This window comes from Helianthus annuus, chromosome 16 (genome assembly GCF_002127325.2).
Source record: "Helianthus annuus cultivar XRQ/B chromosome 16, HanXRQr2.0-SUNRISE, whole genome shotgun sequence".
Taxonomy (NCBI): Eukaryota; Viridiplantae; Streptophyta; class Magnoliopsida; order Asterales; family Asteraceae; genus Helianthus; species Helianthus annuus.
Genome location: NC_035448.2, coordinates 83,287,177 through 83,303,848, shown reverse-complemented (window position 1 = coordinate 83,303,848; position 16,672 = coordinate 83,287,177). Strand labels below are relative to the sequence as shown.

Below are 16,672 nucleotides of genomic sequence, written 5' to 3'. Positions count from 1 at the left end.
GGAATTTAGATTTTTCATTTTGGTCCCTTCCTAAGATAACTATGGCAGAATGTCAATTTTTGTCCCTGAATGTGCAAAACATGGTTTTTGATGCATTTTTGACACGTTTAAGCCCTGTTAATCCCATTTCAAGGCTGTAAAACGAAGTTAAAGTATAGGTAACATGAAACATGCTCAAAAATATCTCGGATGTTGGTTCGTCTGGTCGTACGGTTGCGTTGTTCGGTTAATTACGATGAAATGCGCACGAATGCGAAAAACGATCCAAACTACGCGACGAATGGATTTTTCTTATGCCAAACACTAAAATAAAATATTTTAATGCTTACATAAATTTTTGGATGTCCGGATGTATTCAGAACGTAAGTTATGCGCGAAAATGCAAACTTATGCACTTTTTGACGCTTTTAGTCCCTGAATGGCTAAAAAGTTTATTTTAGCACACCGAACCCCTCAAAGTTTATTTCTAAGCTATGTAAAGCATATTTAGGGCATATTTAACTTATGATCAAGTTTCGGAATGTCCGTTACAGTACTAATTGGCATACTTTCCTAGTTTGTCGAATTTAGTCCCAGTAAGCGAACAAACTTGATTTCGGCGTACCAAACCATCCAAAACTTATTTCTAAGTTATGTAAAGGTTATTTAAGGTATGTTAAGCCTATGTCACTCTTCCGGAGTGTTTGTTTCATTAAACTGGTTATATTTACGCATCAGATCGCGTATAACCTTCCAGTTAGCGATTTAAAGCCCGAAATCGAACAAGAATTGATATGTGCAAACGATACACATATTTATACAAATCCCAAGTATGAAACACAATATTTCATTGATTTGGTATTTTTGTGATGGCCGTGGAGGCACAGGTGTCACAATACAAGTGTTGTAAGCAGGTTAAAAGCCTTGGGGAGGTGTTAACTTGGCTACCACACAAAGAATTTGCAAGATTGGCCCCTGAATTATCAAACAGTGGCTGAAAAACAACTTTTTGGTCGCTGGGCACTTCACACGGCCCACGTAAGTAATGGGGAGGGGGCTACGCGGCCCGCCTGGGCTCCCCAGATCAGCACAAGTTTGAAAATTTACAGTTTAGGTCCCTTCACTAGGTTTAAGCCCATTTCAACCCCTTTTGTCCTCCGTTAAGCCATTTTCAAGGCTCTACAAGGTCAATAAAGTTTAGAGGACTCAAAATGTGCTCGGAAAAGTCTCGGATGTCGGCTCGTTTGGTCATACGGTCACGTTATTCGTTAAATTACGACGAAAACTCAAACGGACGCGAAAACGATCCAAATTAAGCGACGAATGGTATTTTTGCATGCCGATCACTAAAATAAAAATATTTTAGTGTGTACAAAAATTTTGGATGTCCAGTTGTGGTCAAAACATAAGATATGCGCGAAAATGCAAACTTACGTCGTTTTAGACACTTTTAGCCCCTGTAAGATCATATAAGCATGTTTTCGCACACCGAACCTATCAAAGCTTATTTTTAAGCCATGTTTAGGTTATATATGGTATGTTTAACTTATGATCAAGTTCCGGACTGTATGTTTCCATACGAAACAGCAGACTTTTGCAAGTTGACGCAAATAGTCCCTATGAGCGAATAAACTTGATTTCGGCATACCAAACCATCCAAAACTTATTTCTAAGTTATGTAAAGGTTATTTAAGGTATGTTAAGATTATGTCACTATTCCAGAGTGTTTGTTGCATTAAACTGGTTATATTTATGCATCAGATCGCGTCTAACCTTCCAGAAAGCGATTTAAAGCCCGAAATCGAACAAGAATTGATATGTGCAAATGATACACATATTTTCACAAATACCAAGTATGAAATACAATATTTCATTGGTTTCGTATTTGTTTGACGGTCACAGTGACACAGGTGTCACATTCTACATCAGGTTCAAGACGTAGAATTAATTTTTCACTTTCATCAACACCCTTATCATCAACATGCTCCCCCTCACCCTCAGCATTCGCTGGTTCTTCATTAGCATCGTCATGAAGATAATCATCAACATTCTCTTCATTCGATTCTTCAGTAACCTTGATACCTGAAGTACCTTGATCTTCGTCATTCCCATCATCATCATCATCATCATGACTACTTGCAGAAAACACATCGTCTGCATCATCTTTCTTAACTTCATCATCATCTTCTTCTTCATCATCTTCCTCATCATCTTCTTCATCTACATTTACAACATCATCAACTTCTACATCTTCTTCAAATATACCAGAAACCGCAGAGATAGGACGAGGATTTTGAATAGGTGATTCAGGTACAATTGATGGAATGATTGCCCTCTCAGTAACTTCAGAAATACCTTCAACACCTTTGCCTTTATCTTTCATTTCAGCTTCGATCTCAGCCTGACGTCGAGCTCTAACTTCCTCAAGCTGGATCTCTTCAAATCTTTGATCCACAGGCTTTCTAAGCAAATTCTCTAACACTTTGTTCATCATATTCACTTCATGTTCTTTCTTTGCATTAATGGCTTTTAGCTCTTTGTTCTTTAGCATGAAATATTCATTCTGCTCATCTCTGCGAGCCTTTTCTTCTTCCAACTCTGGAATTTGAACTTTCATAATATCAATATCAGATTGATCGGCTTCAACTCTTTTTAACAACGATGAGTTTTCAGCTTCAATAGTTTTGACACGCTTTTCAAGATTCTTTTCACCATCTATCAACTTCTTATTCTCACCTACCACCTCTTCCACCTTCTGTTACAGCTTCTTCACAAGCTCATCATTCACAAAACTAAAATCTCCAATATCTTCAAGACCAATATTCTCCGGAACACGTGGAAAATTCTTGAAACCAGAAGAACTAGGAGTGGTTTGTACTTGTGATTGTATGGTTGGAGGTGTTTGTATAATATGTTGTGAGGTGATAACAGGTTGTTCATGTGTAGGTGTAGAGATATGAATTTGTGATAAAGAATGAGGTGGTGATAGTTGTTGTTGATGATGTGGTGGTGAAGTTTGTTTTGGTGGTGATTCGTGTGGTGGTGATTGATATGGTGGTGATGGTTGATGTTCTGGTGGTGTAGGTTGTTTTGGTTTTGATGCATGTTTAGGATTCAGCTTGATTGTCAACTTTCGTACTTTGGGAGATACAACACGTTTCCTTGCATTTGACTTCTTTCTACCCTCAGACGGTGGTGTTTGAACCTCTTGAACATGTTCCGGAGATGGAATATACAAATCATCATCTTTTTCCTTTCTCCTTTTTCTCTTTAACTGTTTTTCTTTTTCTATATCAGCCTTAATTCTTTTCAAACGTTCAGTTTCATCAATCTCTGATTCAGATGAGCTTGATGAACTTTTCTCTTCATTGTCACCTTCATTCTCACCAGCTGCTTTTTCAGCTTCCGAACCATAATCAATATCTTTCAATATTTGTTCCATTGTAGGAGATACTGGATTCTGATCCTTTTCAACATCAGCTTCTGGTTCATCATCCTCTGGTTCATCGACCAGCAATGTCTCAACAACTTTCTTTTGACGTTTCTTCTTTGGTTGTGACGACGAACCTTCTTTAGCTTGTACTTTCGGAGTTATCTTTCTGCTCCTTTTCTTCTTTAAAAAACCACTCATTTCGAGTTTCTTTGAAACCTGCTAACTTCGATAGTTCATCTGCAGCACTCTTCTCTTTCATTTCTTTATCATTTCTCCACTTCTGATGATTTTCTGGATCTGGATCTTGGTAATTAGCATCTTTGATGAATCCAAAGAATTATGCCTTTGTTTTTGATTCTGGATGATTTTTGTGATACCTGGATAACACAATCAACGTGTCGTTATCCATGTGATACAATCCCAACAAATCATTATTTTCATCTTTTTCTAGATCCGGATACGCATGATCTAACATCATCTGTACAAATCTCGTATATAACCAGGTTTTGCTGCCAGAAGTAATGTTTTCCTTCATGTAATGAAAAACGATCTTTGAGAAATTGTACTTTTTGTTCAACACAAGTGCAGCAACCATGTTCATCTGATAATCCCTCATCACATCATATCCACCCTTTCGATGACTGAGAGCGTGAACAATTGAATGAATGAAAAACTTGTAAGGCTTTGAGAAACATGACTTCAAATAATTTGCACTATTCTGCGAACCATTATAACCCATCCTCAACATACATCCCTTAACCGTTTTCTCTGGAAACTTCGTCGGTGAATTTTCATCGTCTGGAAAATCTAACACCTCGCGGACGAGCTGTTCTGTGATGACAATCTCTTTATCTTCACCATTCAAACTCACAACCGAAGTTATCACTTTGCTTTCTTCGTCATACTTGGCATTTTTCCAGAAACATTCAATGTGAGACTGAAAAATGTTATGTTGATTTGTTAATGCCTTCTAGATTGGTAACCGCTTCAGAAATTTCATAATCTCTTTGGATACCGCCATTTTTGGAAGCTTTTCATCGTAAACACAACTGATGTTGTGTAATGGATCAAACTGAACATTTGAAGCCTGAAATGCACAATAGAAATGCAATGTTAAACACTTTGAATAATTTTTAAAACAAAGCATGCTTCATTCACTCGAAATGATATTACAAATGAAATGGACAGTTTCAAATGGCATGCTTTTCAAACGAAATGGCATCTTCAAACGAACTGGTGTTTTGAAGCGAAATGACAGTTTAAAACGAAATAACTGTTTGATGCGAAATGATTGTTTGAAGCGAAATGATTGTTTGAAACAAAATGATAGCTGAAACGAAATGGCCGTTTGAAACGAAATTCCTATTTCGTACGAAATGCATCACCATTTCGTTTGAAATTCAAGTTCATGAACAGATTTCAAAAAATCTTATCTGATGATGAAACTGAAACCCTTAGATTGTTCTAGAACAGATTCCAACTACATGGGTGTGTTTTATATCCATTTTAACCCACAAAATCATTCTAAATCTATATTCAAAGTTCAGTTCATCTGGGTTCTTATGAAATCAAGATTTCTGGTTCAAATTGAAACCCTAAATCAGATCTACAACCCATTCCGAGCACACAGATATGATTTTTATTCAATTTGGTTTAGATCTAAGTTAGAAGTTCTGTTCATCGCCGTTCAAACGAAATCGACAGAATTAGTTCAAATCAAACTCAAATCTCACCTTTCCCATATTACATGTTGTACCAACCAACTTATAAATGGATTACGAGCAACAAGATCACAAGATTCAGGCTTGAATCGATGAAATCAGTGATTCCGTCTGAAATCGCCTTTTGAGAGTTTTAGAAACGAAATGAAGGAACTGATGCTGTCAAGCAAAATGAGACCACTATATATAGACATGTCTATTTCGTGCGAAATGGACATAGAGGCAGTGTGACACTTTCAAGCGATATGAACATTTGAAACGAAATGGCCATTTCATACAAAATGGTCATTTCGTTTGAACTTTTAATTTTTCAAATTTTTCAACTTTTTGACTTTTTACCATCACACCCAGTTAACCAAGTCCAAGTTAATGACCCTTGTCAACTGTTTAGCCTACCAAGTCCAAGTTAATGATCTTGGCTAACCAAATTATGAACTTGCTGATTTTATGTCACCGATTTAAGTTCAAATTAATGAACTTTTAAACTTTCAAGCAATTACCAACACTTTTTCACGAACTTTTGCTTATCCAACCCTCATGATCCAATCTTGTTCAGCATTGTAAGATTTTGATCATCAGATCCCCAACGTCCCTTGTCGAAAATAAGATGAAAATCAAATCTTTTTGGATTTTATAAAATTTTGCTAAACAAACAGACAATCTTTTTAGATTTTGATAAATAATAAACTGTACACACATATTTTTGGTGAGCGAGTTAGGGGAACATATCAGCTGCTGACAAGATACAAGTACCGTTAAGCTTGGATTACATATTCAGCATTAAACAATTCACAGTGATTGCTGATAACTGATCCTCTTAAGCTTTCACACAATTTTCAATCTGTTCAGGATATGATTTAGTGTTTTAAAGTCTTAACTTACACGCGTGTACCACCTCAGAATATACTCCCGTATCCAGACCACTATATTCAGTCTTACAGGTGAGTGCACACTAATGATATCTGTAATGGGTTAATGCGAGGCCATGAGAGCTCAGGCTAGAACTTCCGTTCAATCAGAGAGATGATTGCTCGACTTTAGGTGGGTCCCCTTTGGGGATCTTCTTTACAACAGCACATGATTAGCATTTTTCAATGTTTCATCATTTTTATGCTGAGGGGAGGCTTTATGAATAAAGCTGTGTAGAGTGTTATACAAGGACTAGGCTATTGCTTCCGCAAAATCAGAAGTCCTGGTATAATACCCTAGATGTCATCACGTACAAAGACCTAGTATGTCAGAAATAGAGTCTTTCAAACAGGATATCAGGGGTTACCTATATATCCGAGAGATGTTCCCCACGTAAAAGTAAGTTATGATTTTATGTTTATATCCCAAACAAACTTACTAAATGTGTAAAAACCTATCGGCACATCATCAGCGAGACTGCTTAACACATTTAAACTTTACATTTCTTTAGCGTACTGCATCTGTCTAGCTGATGTACTATCATTTCCCCTTTTTACACAAACTCTTTTTCATTTTTTCAATGTTTTTGGATTTTAAACTTTTATCATGTTTTTATATTTTCTGTAATTTTCTCCCCCTAAAAACAAAAACATATTTTTGTGTTTTTGGTTTTATCAAAAGCAGAAAATAAAACTGTACAGAAACATGACAACACGACGTGGATCAATTCTGATCGCCGTCCTCCTCGACTTCACACTCAATAACCCTCCCAGAAAACAAATTTTTCAAACCATTCTATTTTAAAAGATAGTTAAATCTTGTTCTATCAAAAGGTTTTGTGTAAAAATCAGCCTTCTGATCATCAGTGTGTATATGTTCAATTCGAATCAATTTCTTCTCGTGACAATCACGGATGAAATGATGATGAATTTCAATATGTTTCGTTTTAGAGTGATGCACCGGATTTTTTGTTATATTAATAGCTGCCTCATTGTCCACATAGATTGGCGTGTCCAAGAACTGCAAACCAAAGTCCCTCATCTGCTGCTGGATCCAGAGGATCTGAGAGCAACAGCTGGAGGCCGAAATGTATTCAGCCTCGCATGTAGAGAAGCGACTGAGGTTTCTTTCTTGCACTGCCAGGTGACTAGTCGAGTTCCAAATAACTGACAGCCTGCAGTTGTGGACTTTGGATTTTGCTTACAGCTTCCGAAATCAGAATCAGCATAACCAGTTAGAGAAAAGTCACCAGACTTAGGATACCACAAGCCGGTGCTTAGGCAGCCTGTAAGATACCGTAAAATTCTCTTCACAATCGTCAGGTGTGACTGTCTCGGGCTGGACTGATATCTGGCGCATAGACAAGTTGGATACATGATGTCCGGTCTGGACGCAGTCAGATAATCTAAGGATCCAATGATCGACCGGTAGTACGTCTCATCCACCTTTTCACCGCTTTTGTCCGGACAAATCCCATGATTTTGAGCCAGGGGGGGTTGATGTTGGAGTAGATTCAGACATGTTAAAATTTTCCAGCACATCATTCATGTATTTTGTTTGGTGAATGAAGATTCCTTCGGGCATTTACTCAACCTGTAGCCCTAGGAAGAACTTCATCTCCCCCATCGAACTCATCTCAAACTTTTTCTTCATAACCTTCTCGAACTCTTTGCACAAATCATCATTTGTCGATCCGAAGATTATGTCATCAACGTAAATTTGTACGATTAGTAGATGCCCTGCAACCTCTTTTGTAAACAAAGTGCTATCGACCGTCTCTCTGATGAACCCTGTTGGTGCACTACATCTGTTGATTTCATCTTGGATCAAGTCAAACAATGCATTATATAGATTAGGGCTCAATATACGAGAAAATAGGCGAGTGTATGTGTTTAAATAGATAGTTTCGCTTATAGGGACATTGTCTAGAGGTTTCGCTTGAACGGTCAATGATAGTTCCGCTTATATGAGCACAAGAGGTTCTGCTCTTGTGGACATGTATGTATAAGCGGAACCCTCACACCTATATAAACCCTTAAAACGAAATCATTTGATAACTTTGTCAAATTCCATACCGAGGTGCTGCCGGTGTGAAGATCAAACTGTAATCGTTGTCAAATCAATAAAACAGTAGGTTAAGTGAAGAACAAGCTATTTCTACATCCGTTTCTTGTTATTCCGCACCTGAAACAGAGAAGAACACCTCTGAACGACTCATTCGGGTCAAAACACGATCCTACAAGTGGTATCAGAGCTTGGGAGGAGGCTTTCTACAGAAATTAGCTGGATTTCATCGTATTTTCTTACTTCTACACCTTCTTTTATCATTTCAGAAAGTTGTATCGGTCAAAATTGGATCAAAATTGCACAGAATGTGTGTTATTGGACATTAATAAACCCTGGAAAGTTTCATGCCAAAATATGGACTAAAAGTGGATCAAATTGACCTTCGAATAGGTTCCGCTTATTTGGACATCTGATAGTTTCGCTTATCTGAACAGCATAGTTTCGCTCTTGTGTCACATAATTGAGTAGTTCCGCTCCAAATTACCTTGGTAGTTTCGCTTGTGTGTCACCATAAGTGAGGTTCCGCTTCAAAGTCATCAGGGTTTCGCTTGAAAGGTTCCGCTTCAAGGGACAGGTTTGGAGTTTCGCTTATTGGTTTCGCTTCAAGTGCATTTTGAAGTTCCGCTCCAAAGGTCATCAAAAGGTTTCGCTTCAAAGGACAATCAAGGTTTCGCTTTTTCAGACAACCCTAGTTCCACTTGTGTGAACTTCTGTAGTTTCGCTTATTGTGCACACTCATCTAGTTTCGCTTATTAGTCACTGATCTTGGAAAACGTGCTAAGTCAATATGGATACTGAATTCTACAACGCATTTGCAACACCGTCTACTCCAGCTGTGATTACTCAAGCTATGAACTTAGAGAACGAGACGGGAACCACCAAAAAGCCCCCGAAACTGATGAGTATCGAAGAATATTACGCGTGGAAAGATAGATTCGAGAACTGGGTTCAGGAGAATCATCTTAGATCATGGGAATGCATATTGAAAAAATACATGTTGCCTCGAACAGAGTTGCAAGTTATCAAACAGTTATCAGAATTTACAGATCAGGAACGGGTTATGTATAAAGCGGAGAAGATGATGATCAGTCTGCTTCAACAAGCAATCAAAGAAGACATCTTCATTCTGTTACAACATGATAAAACTGCAAAGTCAATTTGGGATGCACTTCGTGTTAAGTTTGAGGGTAGCGAGAATATGATAAAAAGTAAAAAGGCGCTGTTAAAGAAAGAGTTTGATTTGTTTAGCAGTCTACCGGGTGAAGACACCAAGAAGCTGATCGAACGTTACTGTCACTTAGTGCGATCCATGTCTATGTTGAGCATTACTAAAGATCGTGAAGAGTGGGTGGATAAGTTGGCTGATGCACTACCGCAAAAAGAGTTGGGAACTTATCTGATGATTCTGAAGAATACGGGTGTTTATGATGGGTTAACAATCTCACAGTTCATCGAGAAGATCGAGAGTCAGGATCTGGAACAACAGAAGATTGCTAGGATGAACAGTCCCAGTGGTCAACAGGATGTAAAGATGTACTATAAAGGAAGTGTTCCGGTTCCTGAAACTGAGAGAAGTCCGAAAATCCAGACTGCATTCAGTGCTGGAGATTCATCAGAAAAAGCTGATCAAAGTTCAACCAAAAGCAGCAGTGAATTTTCATCATTTCCGAGTGTCAATCCTAAAGAGTCAAATACAAGTTTTCAGTCTCAGGGCACAAAGACAGGAAATGGATACGTGATTCAATGCAACATAGCTCTAAACCTTCCAGAAGGTCAAAGCTTTTCAGAAGACACTGCTAAAGACCACATGGCACTTCTTGGTTCTGTATTGTTATCTTATGAGGGTCTAGTTGCTGGTCGGATCGGGAATCCCATGCTTACAAAGGAGGATTACGATCAAATAGACGCCGAAGAGATGGAACTTATGGATATCAAATGGTGTCTTGCTAGTGTTCTTAGGCGTGTTGAAAAGTTTAAGACTATTACCGGGAGAAATGACTTTCTTGATGCTCATGTATCTACTTTAGGTTTTGATAAATCTAAAGTTACTTGTTTTCGTTGCAGGGAGAAAGGCCATTTTAAACGGGAGTGCAAGGGTAGAGAAGCTAGCGGTGCTCAGAATCCGTTCGGAAAAGACGACTACTACCGGAAAGCCATTTATCAGCAGGTTGGTCAATCACAAGATTCACAGATGGCTCATGGTAGGAAGATCGAAGATTCAAAGAGAGCGTGTTTAGTGGACTTCAGCTGGGACAAATACATATCTCCTGATAGCAAAGCTTGTTTAGTTGATCAAGATGATGAAAGACTACCTGAAGGCTTCAGATGGGATATGTTTGTTGATGAGAAGGGAGAGTTCAAAGCCTTCATCGCCAAGATTGTCAGAGAGCCAGACATGTTTGCTACATGGATGAAGTCTATTGGAGTGAATGTGACGAGTGAGGATGAAAAATCTGTTACGTTTGATGAAAATTCAGATAGTGTTGATGAACTTTCAGAAAATGTTGAGGAAATTTCAGAGAGTTCAGATGAGAGTGTTCAAAATGTTGCTAGTTCTGAAAAAGAAGTTGTATTTGATCAAACACCATCTGATTGTAGTTTATCAGATACTGATTCTGAAAAATCTGTACAGTTTGATCAATCACCAGTTGATAGTAGCAGTGATGATGAGGAAGAGAAACATATTAATGTTGCTAAATCTCATCTTTCTCCTGAAAGTTTTCATTTCTATTTTGCAGATCGCTTGGAGAAACTGAAGGAGAAAAGAGCTGCTAAAGAACAACAAAATAAATCTAAAGATGATGTTCAAAATGTTGAAAGTGTTGCTGAGAAGATTACTGAAGTTGAGAAAGTAATTGAAGCAGAGAAGGTAAAAGAAGAAGAAAAAGTGGTTGAAGTTGTAAAAACAATCGAAGTTGAAAAGATTGTTGAAGTTGTAAAGCCTTTCGAAAAGTGTTTGGAAGCTTGCAAAGATTGTGCAGCAAAAGATGACATAATAGCTGAATATGAGAAGAAGAAAGAGCAGTTACTGTTCAACCTCAACTACGTGAAAGAATCATACGATGTCTTGAACAAAACAGTAACTGGTCTCCAAAAGACAAACTCAGAAAGAGAACAAGCACTGACAATGATGAATACAGTCATGATGTCAAAGCAAAAAGCCATAAACTTTTACATCGAAGAAAGTGCTAAATGGAAGCAAGATTTGGAGACAGAGAAAATCGAGAATGAGAGGATTAGACGTTTACTTCAAAGTTATTCTAGTTCTGATTATCTCATTGATCGTATTTACTCAACTGTTGCAGGAATGGAAGCTTTTCAAGACGGGAAACCAAAGAAGAAGAAAGATTGTGGTAAGAAACCGACTGTTAGCTATAACAAGTGTCCGCCTCCAATTTGGGAAGGTTACTCTCCTAGAAAACCAAACGAGGAGCAACTGGAAAAAGCAGTCAATATAAAGTTTAAAACCGACATCGACACAACTGATGTTTTACCAGATAACATTGATGTCACGTTTACCTCGTCCGATACTGATCATGAGTCTGAGTTAATAAAAAAGGTTGTTGATCAGGTGTTGGATACTGATGAGGAATCTGGGTCAAAGTCTGAGTCTGGAAAGTCAAATTCATCAGTCAACAGAGAAAATTCGTCGGTTAAACGGTCTTATAGTAAAGAATTTTTGTTATCAAAAGCAAATTTGAAAGATGAAACATTCGAAGTAGTTTATACTTTGAATGGTTCTGACAAATTATATTTCAACAAAGAGTTCCCTATAATGAGTATTAAAACGGAATTGATTAAGAAAACTTTCAAACTAATAGAGATTAATATTCCTGAATTGAAAGTTTTGAAAAATTTTGAAAAATCTAAAAAATATACTTCAAGAGTTCAACAACGATTAAACAAGAAAAAAGGTTACAATTCTGGTTCTGGTTTCCAAAAGAAACCTAACCAAAATGGTAGCTACAAAAAGAAAGGTTTAGGATTTGTTCCACCAGAAAATTATAAAAATGATAAAAATTCTAAAACAAAAACAGAATTTGTGTCATGTGGAAGCTCAGATGAGGAACAGAAGAAACCATTTTGGAAACAGTCAAACCAAGAGTTTCTTGCTGAGAAGAGAAAGAATGGAACTGAAGTGTTGTATCAAAGAGAGACTCGTATCTGTTACAAGTGCAATGAAGCTGGTCACATTGCATGGAATTGTTCAACGAATGCAAAAACAAAACAGGGAGTTTCTCAGAAATTAAAAGAAAAAGTTGTTGATATTCAACCACCAACCGAAAAACTTAAAGTTTTTGAAAATTCAATTTATGAGGTTGGTGAGTGTTCAAAGAAGAATTCGTATAAAAAGAAAGAAAAAGACAACCAAGTGTGGGTTGCTAAGAAGGTTGATGTGAATGTCAGCGATGAATCTGGTTCTACAAAGCCAGAAGAGCCACAGGTTGAGGAGAAAATTTCAGTGAATGATGAAGAATTTCCATCATTAAAATTTGAAGAAGTTAAAAAGAAAATCGGAAAAGTTGATATCTCGAAACAGTTTTATACTGAGAAAAATGAATTTGATGTCGAAAAAACATTTAATGGAAGTGTTAAGAAAATTTTTGGGAAAATGTTGAACGGGAAAGCAAAGGGGGTTAAAGATTTTTATGCGACTAAAAAGGCAACATACAACCCCACTGCGCAACGGGAAAGAAAATTGTCGAGAAGATAGACCTTGTTTTTGTGCACTGGATCAGTAAACCCTGGTGGTTGCCCAACGTACACTTCTTCTTTGATTTTTCCATAAAGGATTGCAGATTTAACATCTAATTGGTAGACTTTGAATCCTTTCCAAGACGCGAATGCCAGGAAGATTCTTATTGCCTCGAGTCTAGCAACGGGCGCATACACTTCTGTAAAGTCGATGCCTTCTTGCTGACTTAAAGACCCACTTCTGTAAAGTCGATGCCTTCTTGCATACATCTAATTTGTACTACCAAACGTGTTTTGTTTCGAACAATGACCCCTCTATCATCACGCTTACACTTAAAGACCCACTTGGTCTTAATCAGCTTTTGATTTTCTGGGAGATCCACCAATCTCCACACACCAAGTTTCTCAAACTGTAGTAACTCTTCCTGCATAGCACTTACCCAGCTTTACACTGTCAATGCTTCTTTATAAGTTCTTGGCTCAACCTGCGAGATGAAACATTTCAATGAGAATTCTTCCTGTAAAGGAGCTACAGAAGAATAAAAACATGTAAGGGCTTTGTTGATTTGATCTCGCGTTTTCACTCCACTGTGAAGATCTCCAATTATTTGTTCTGAGGGATGATAAGACAAGGTTCTCGGCATGGTTGTGTCTAGCACGCTCACTTCCGATTGTAGATTGGTAATGTCCTGATCACCTGTGTGATTAGCAGCTTCTGAAGATGCAATATTTGGTTCCTCATCAAAGATCAGATCGGCTTCCGATTCTGAGTCATCAGAATTATCAAATACTGGATCTGGTTCTTCTGGGGTTTCGTGTACTGTTCCACTTGGACCGGCCTCGTGATCATTTGCACCCACGGTGGGCTGAGAAACTACCAACGGTCTTGGCACTTGTTCTTGTGACATAGATTGCTGATGTTGGTATAATAGTGCTAGTTCCTCCTCAGTTGGCTCAGTCGGCAACTGGAATGACTCCCAGAGTTTGTCGTAATCAAAAAGCAATCTTTTTCCGGGAAGTTGACTCGGAGCTGTATGCCTTTGCACCAAATTTACCATCTGGATCAATAAAAGTACACGGTGATCCAAACGGTTCTAAGAATTTCAGATTTGGTTTGTAGCGATGTAGTAATTCGAAGTAGGTTTTCTTGTACTTCTTTACTGTGAGAACACGATTTAATGTATAACATGCTGTAGCAACTGCTTCACTCCAAAAGAATATCGGCAGTTTAGAATCGGCTAGCATAGTTCGAGCTGTTTCAATCAGTGTGCGATTCTCTTTCGTTTGGCTACACCGTTTTGTTGTGGAGTATATGGTGCACTGAATTCATGATGAATGCCTTTCTCATTGCAATACTCGAGCATACGATTGTTTTTAAACTCCGTTCTATTATCGCTTCGAATTCTTTTGATCGACAGTTTATACAACGTCTCCATCTTCTTGAATAGAATCATCAACGAATCAAACGTTTGATCTTTACATTCGATACACATCACTGTGACAACTCGAACTTAAGACTCACTTTAATGTAACGTTACGTGTCTACGTGATACTTGACTAATGAATGTAATGTGAATCTTGTGATTATGTTTTTTTACGTGAGTAGTGTTTACTATATGTGTTTGTATATTAAATGAGCCCAAACCACACACTAAAACCCGATTGCGCATTATAACCGGTCACACAAGCCCTTTGGGCCACACTTTGAAATCGGACTCCATTTGGTAACCGAGTTGGGCTCGGCCCAACTCCCCCACTCGCAACACAAAACCGGGACTAGGGGTTTGTTTTACTACTTTTGCAAAACACCACACACACAAACCCTAGGCGATTTCCTCCCCTTCTCTCGTTTGCTTGGAACCCGACGGCAAGAGCCTCCACAATTCGGATCACCCTCTTTTCTTCTCTAATTCGGTTAGTACTTGTCATGTTTGAAATTGTTTGTGAATGTTGATTGTGTTCTTGTGAATCGACTTCTGTAAATGGTGATCATGATTACATACGTAATAGGTTGCATGAGTGATTTGTTATTCGATCCGTATTGATGTTTGTAACCGGCTGTGATGATTCTATTTGCACATGTGTTTTAAGTGGCATGTTAGTATGATGATACGGTTCATAAGTTAATGATGTTCATGGGCTGATTACTGATTGAATTGCCGAGAATATGTTGTTAATCGGCTAGGATGCATGATAGTTAAGGATTCGGTATAAGGCTTGTGTGGTATTCCGATTGCATGTGGTTTGAATGGATTGTTACTGTTCTTAATAATATGAAATTGCTATGGACATGATCTATTGTTGATATGAAACTGTTGATAAATTTCTGTGATTGATCTGATTTCGAAACTGCCTTAGATGTTTGCTAGAATCACGGATAAGTCAATGCAGGAATTATGGAAACCAGTTACACACACGGTTGCGACTCAGATTGCGACTCGAAACCTCACAGTCTCGACTCGAGACCACAACAGCACAAGCCGAGACCACGGTTGCGAGTCCCGTTGCGACTCGTAACCGGACCATGATGAACCGAGACCAACTATTGCGACTCGCAACCTACTGTTGCGACTCATAATCTCCTGATATGACTCGTAATCCTCGGTTGCGACTCGAGATCGCCGGTTGCGACTCGAGACCACCATTTACACGCACACTGTTTGGGCCTTCATTGTCACGGGCCCAATGATTTGATTTATGGACTGTTTGCTATTGGACTTTTTCTATTACAGGCCCAACTGATTGGGCCAGACACTTGGCTATTTGTTTAACTGTTTGCTTTGGGCTGCTATTGAAATACGTGTTCGTTGCCATGATCAATACGTGTTAGTAACCTACGTGTTTTATACGAACCTGACTTGTGTGGTAACCCTGTTAGGACGTGGTTGACCACCCTTAGTTGAAGAGTCTTTTATTTGTGTATCTGCCGAGCAAACCAAGGTGAGTTCACACAGCCAAGGCATGGGATTCCCGGGTTGGGAATTGGGTTGGATATGTTAATATTAAAAGAGTTACTCGTACTTACGCATTCTCTAGACTATAGACCATCGTCCTCAGGTTAGTCAGGACACGTTACGTAAAGCCTACGTAACCCAGTACAATTGCCATTTGTCTCCCGGGTCGGGAGGACACGTTACGTAAAGCCTACGTAACCCAATACCATCTACTGGCTTCCAGGTCGGAAGGCCACGCTGCGTAAAGCCTACGTAGCCCCCACGCGTACCACTGTCCTCGGGGAAGGGCACGTCACGTAAAGCCTACGTGACCCTGTACGTTTTCCTGTTCTCAGTAAAGAAGAACACATGGTCGGAAGTTAGTCTAGTAAGTACCGTTAATGAGAAGCCCTCATTAGCCAAGATAAACATGGGAAGCCCCACCAGTATTATGAACACAAGGTTTGGGAAGCCCCCACCTGTAGTACACACTAGTATGGGAAGCCCCCACTAGCTATACTTATGCACTATGTTTATGAACTTACTTTCTGTGAACTCGCTCAACTAGTTTGTTGATTATCTGCTGCATGCCTTGCAGGACCTTAGGTAATCATGGAGCTTGCACCAGAGGAGAAGCGGGTCGTTGTGGACAAGGAAACGTGAATGCTTATTAAATGCTTTTATATTCACATATTGATACTTATGTTTTGGGTTTTACATTTAATGCTTCTGCCACGTTTGGTTTTGGACATCAGTCGTATCTACTATTATTATTAAATGCTATGTTTGATATGATTGATGGCTTGATCCTGGTCATGTCACGCTCCCAAAGCGGTGGTACTCCGCGGGTGGATTTTGGGGGTGTGACAGATTGGTATCAGAGCCATTGGTTATAGAGAACTTGGTTTTAATATGGGAAAACGTTTTTATTAAAA

At 38.6% G+C, this 16,672-nt stretch overlaps 1 protein-coding gene across 1 annotated transcript; it reads right to left on the bottom strand.

Annotated features, from left to right (window-relative positions):
* Positions 1-1,119: 1,119 nt before the first annotated feature.
* Positions 1,120-3,610, bottom strand: LOC110914298 (glutamic acid-rich protein-like). The gene is made up of 4 exons (XM_022159100.1): positions 2,742-3,610; positions 2,245-2,627; positions 1,904-2,169; positions 1,120-1,158 (listed from the first exon to the last, which is right to left on the bottom strand). Exons 1-4 carry the CDS (start codon positions 3,608-3,610, stop codon positions 1,120-1,122), a joined length of 1,557 nt encoding a protein of 518 aa, XP_022014792.1.
* Positions 3,611-16,672: the final 13,062 nt, after the last annotated feature.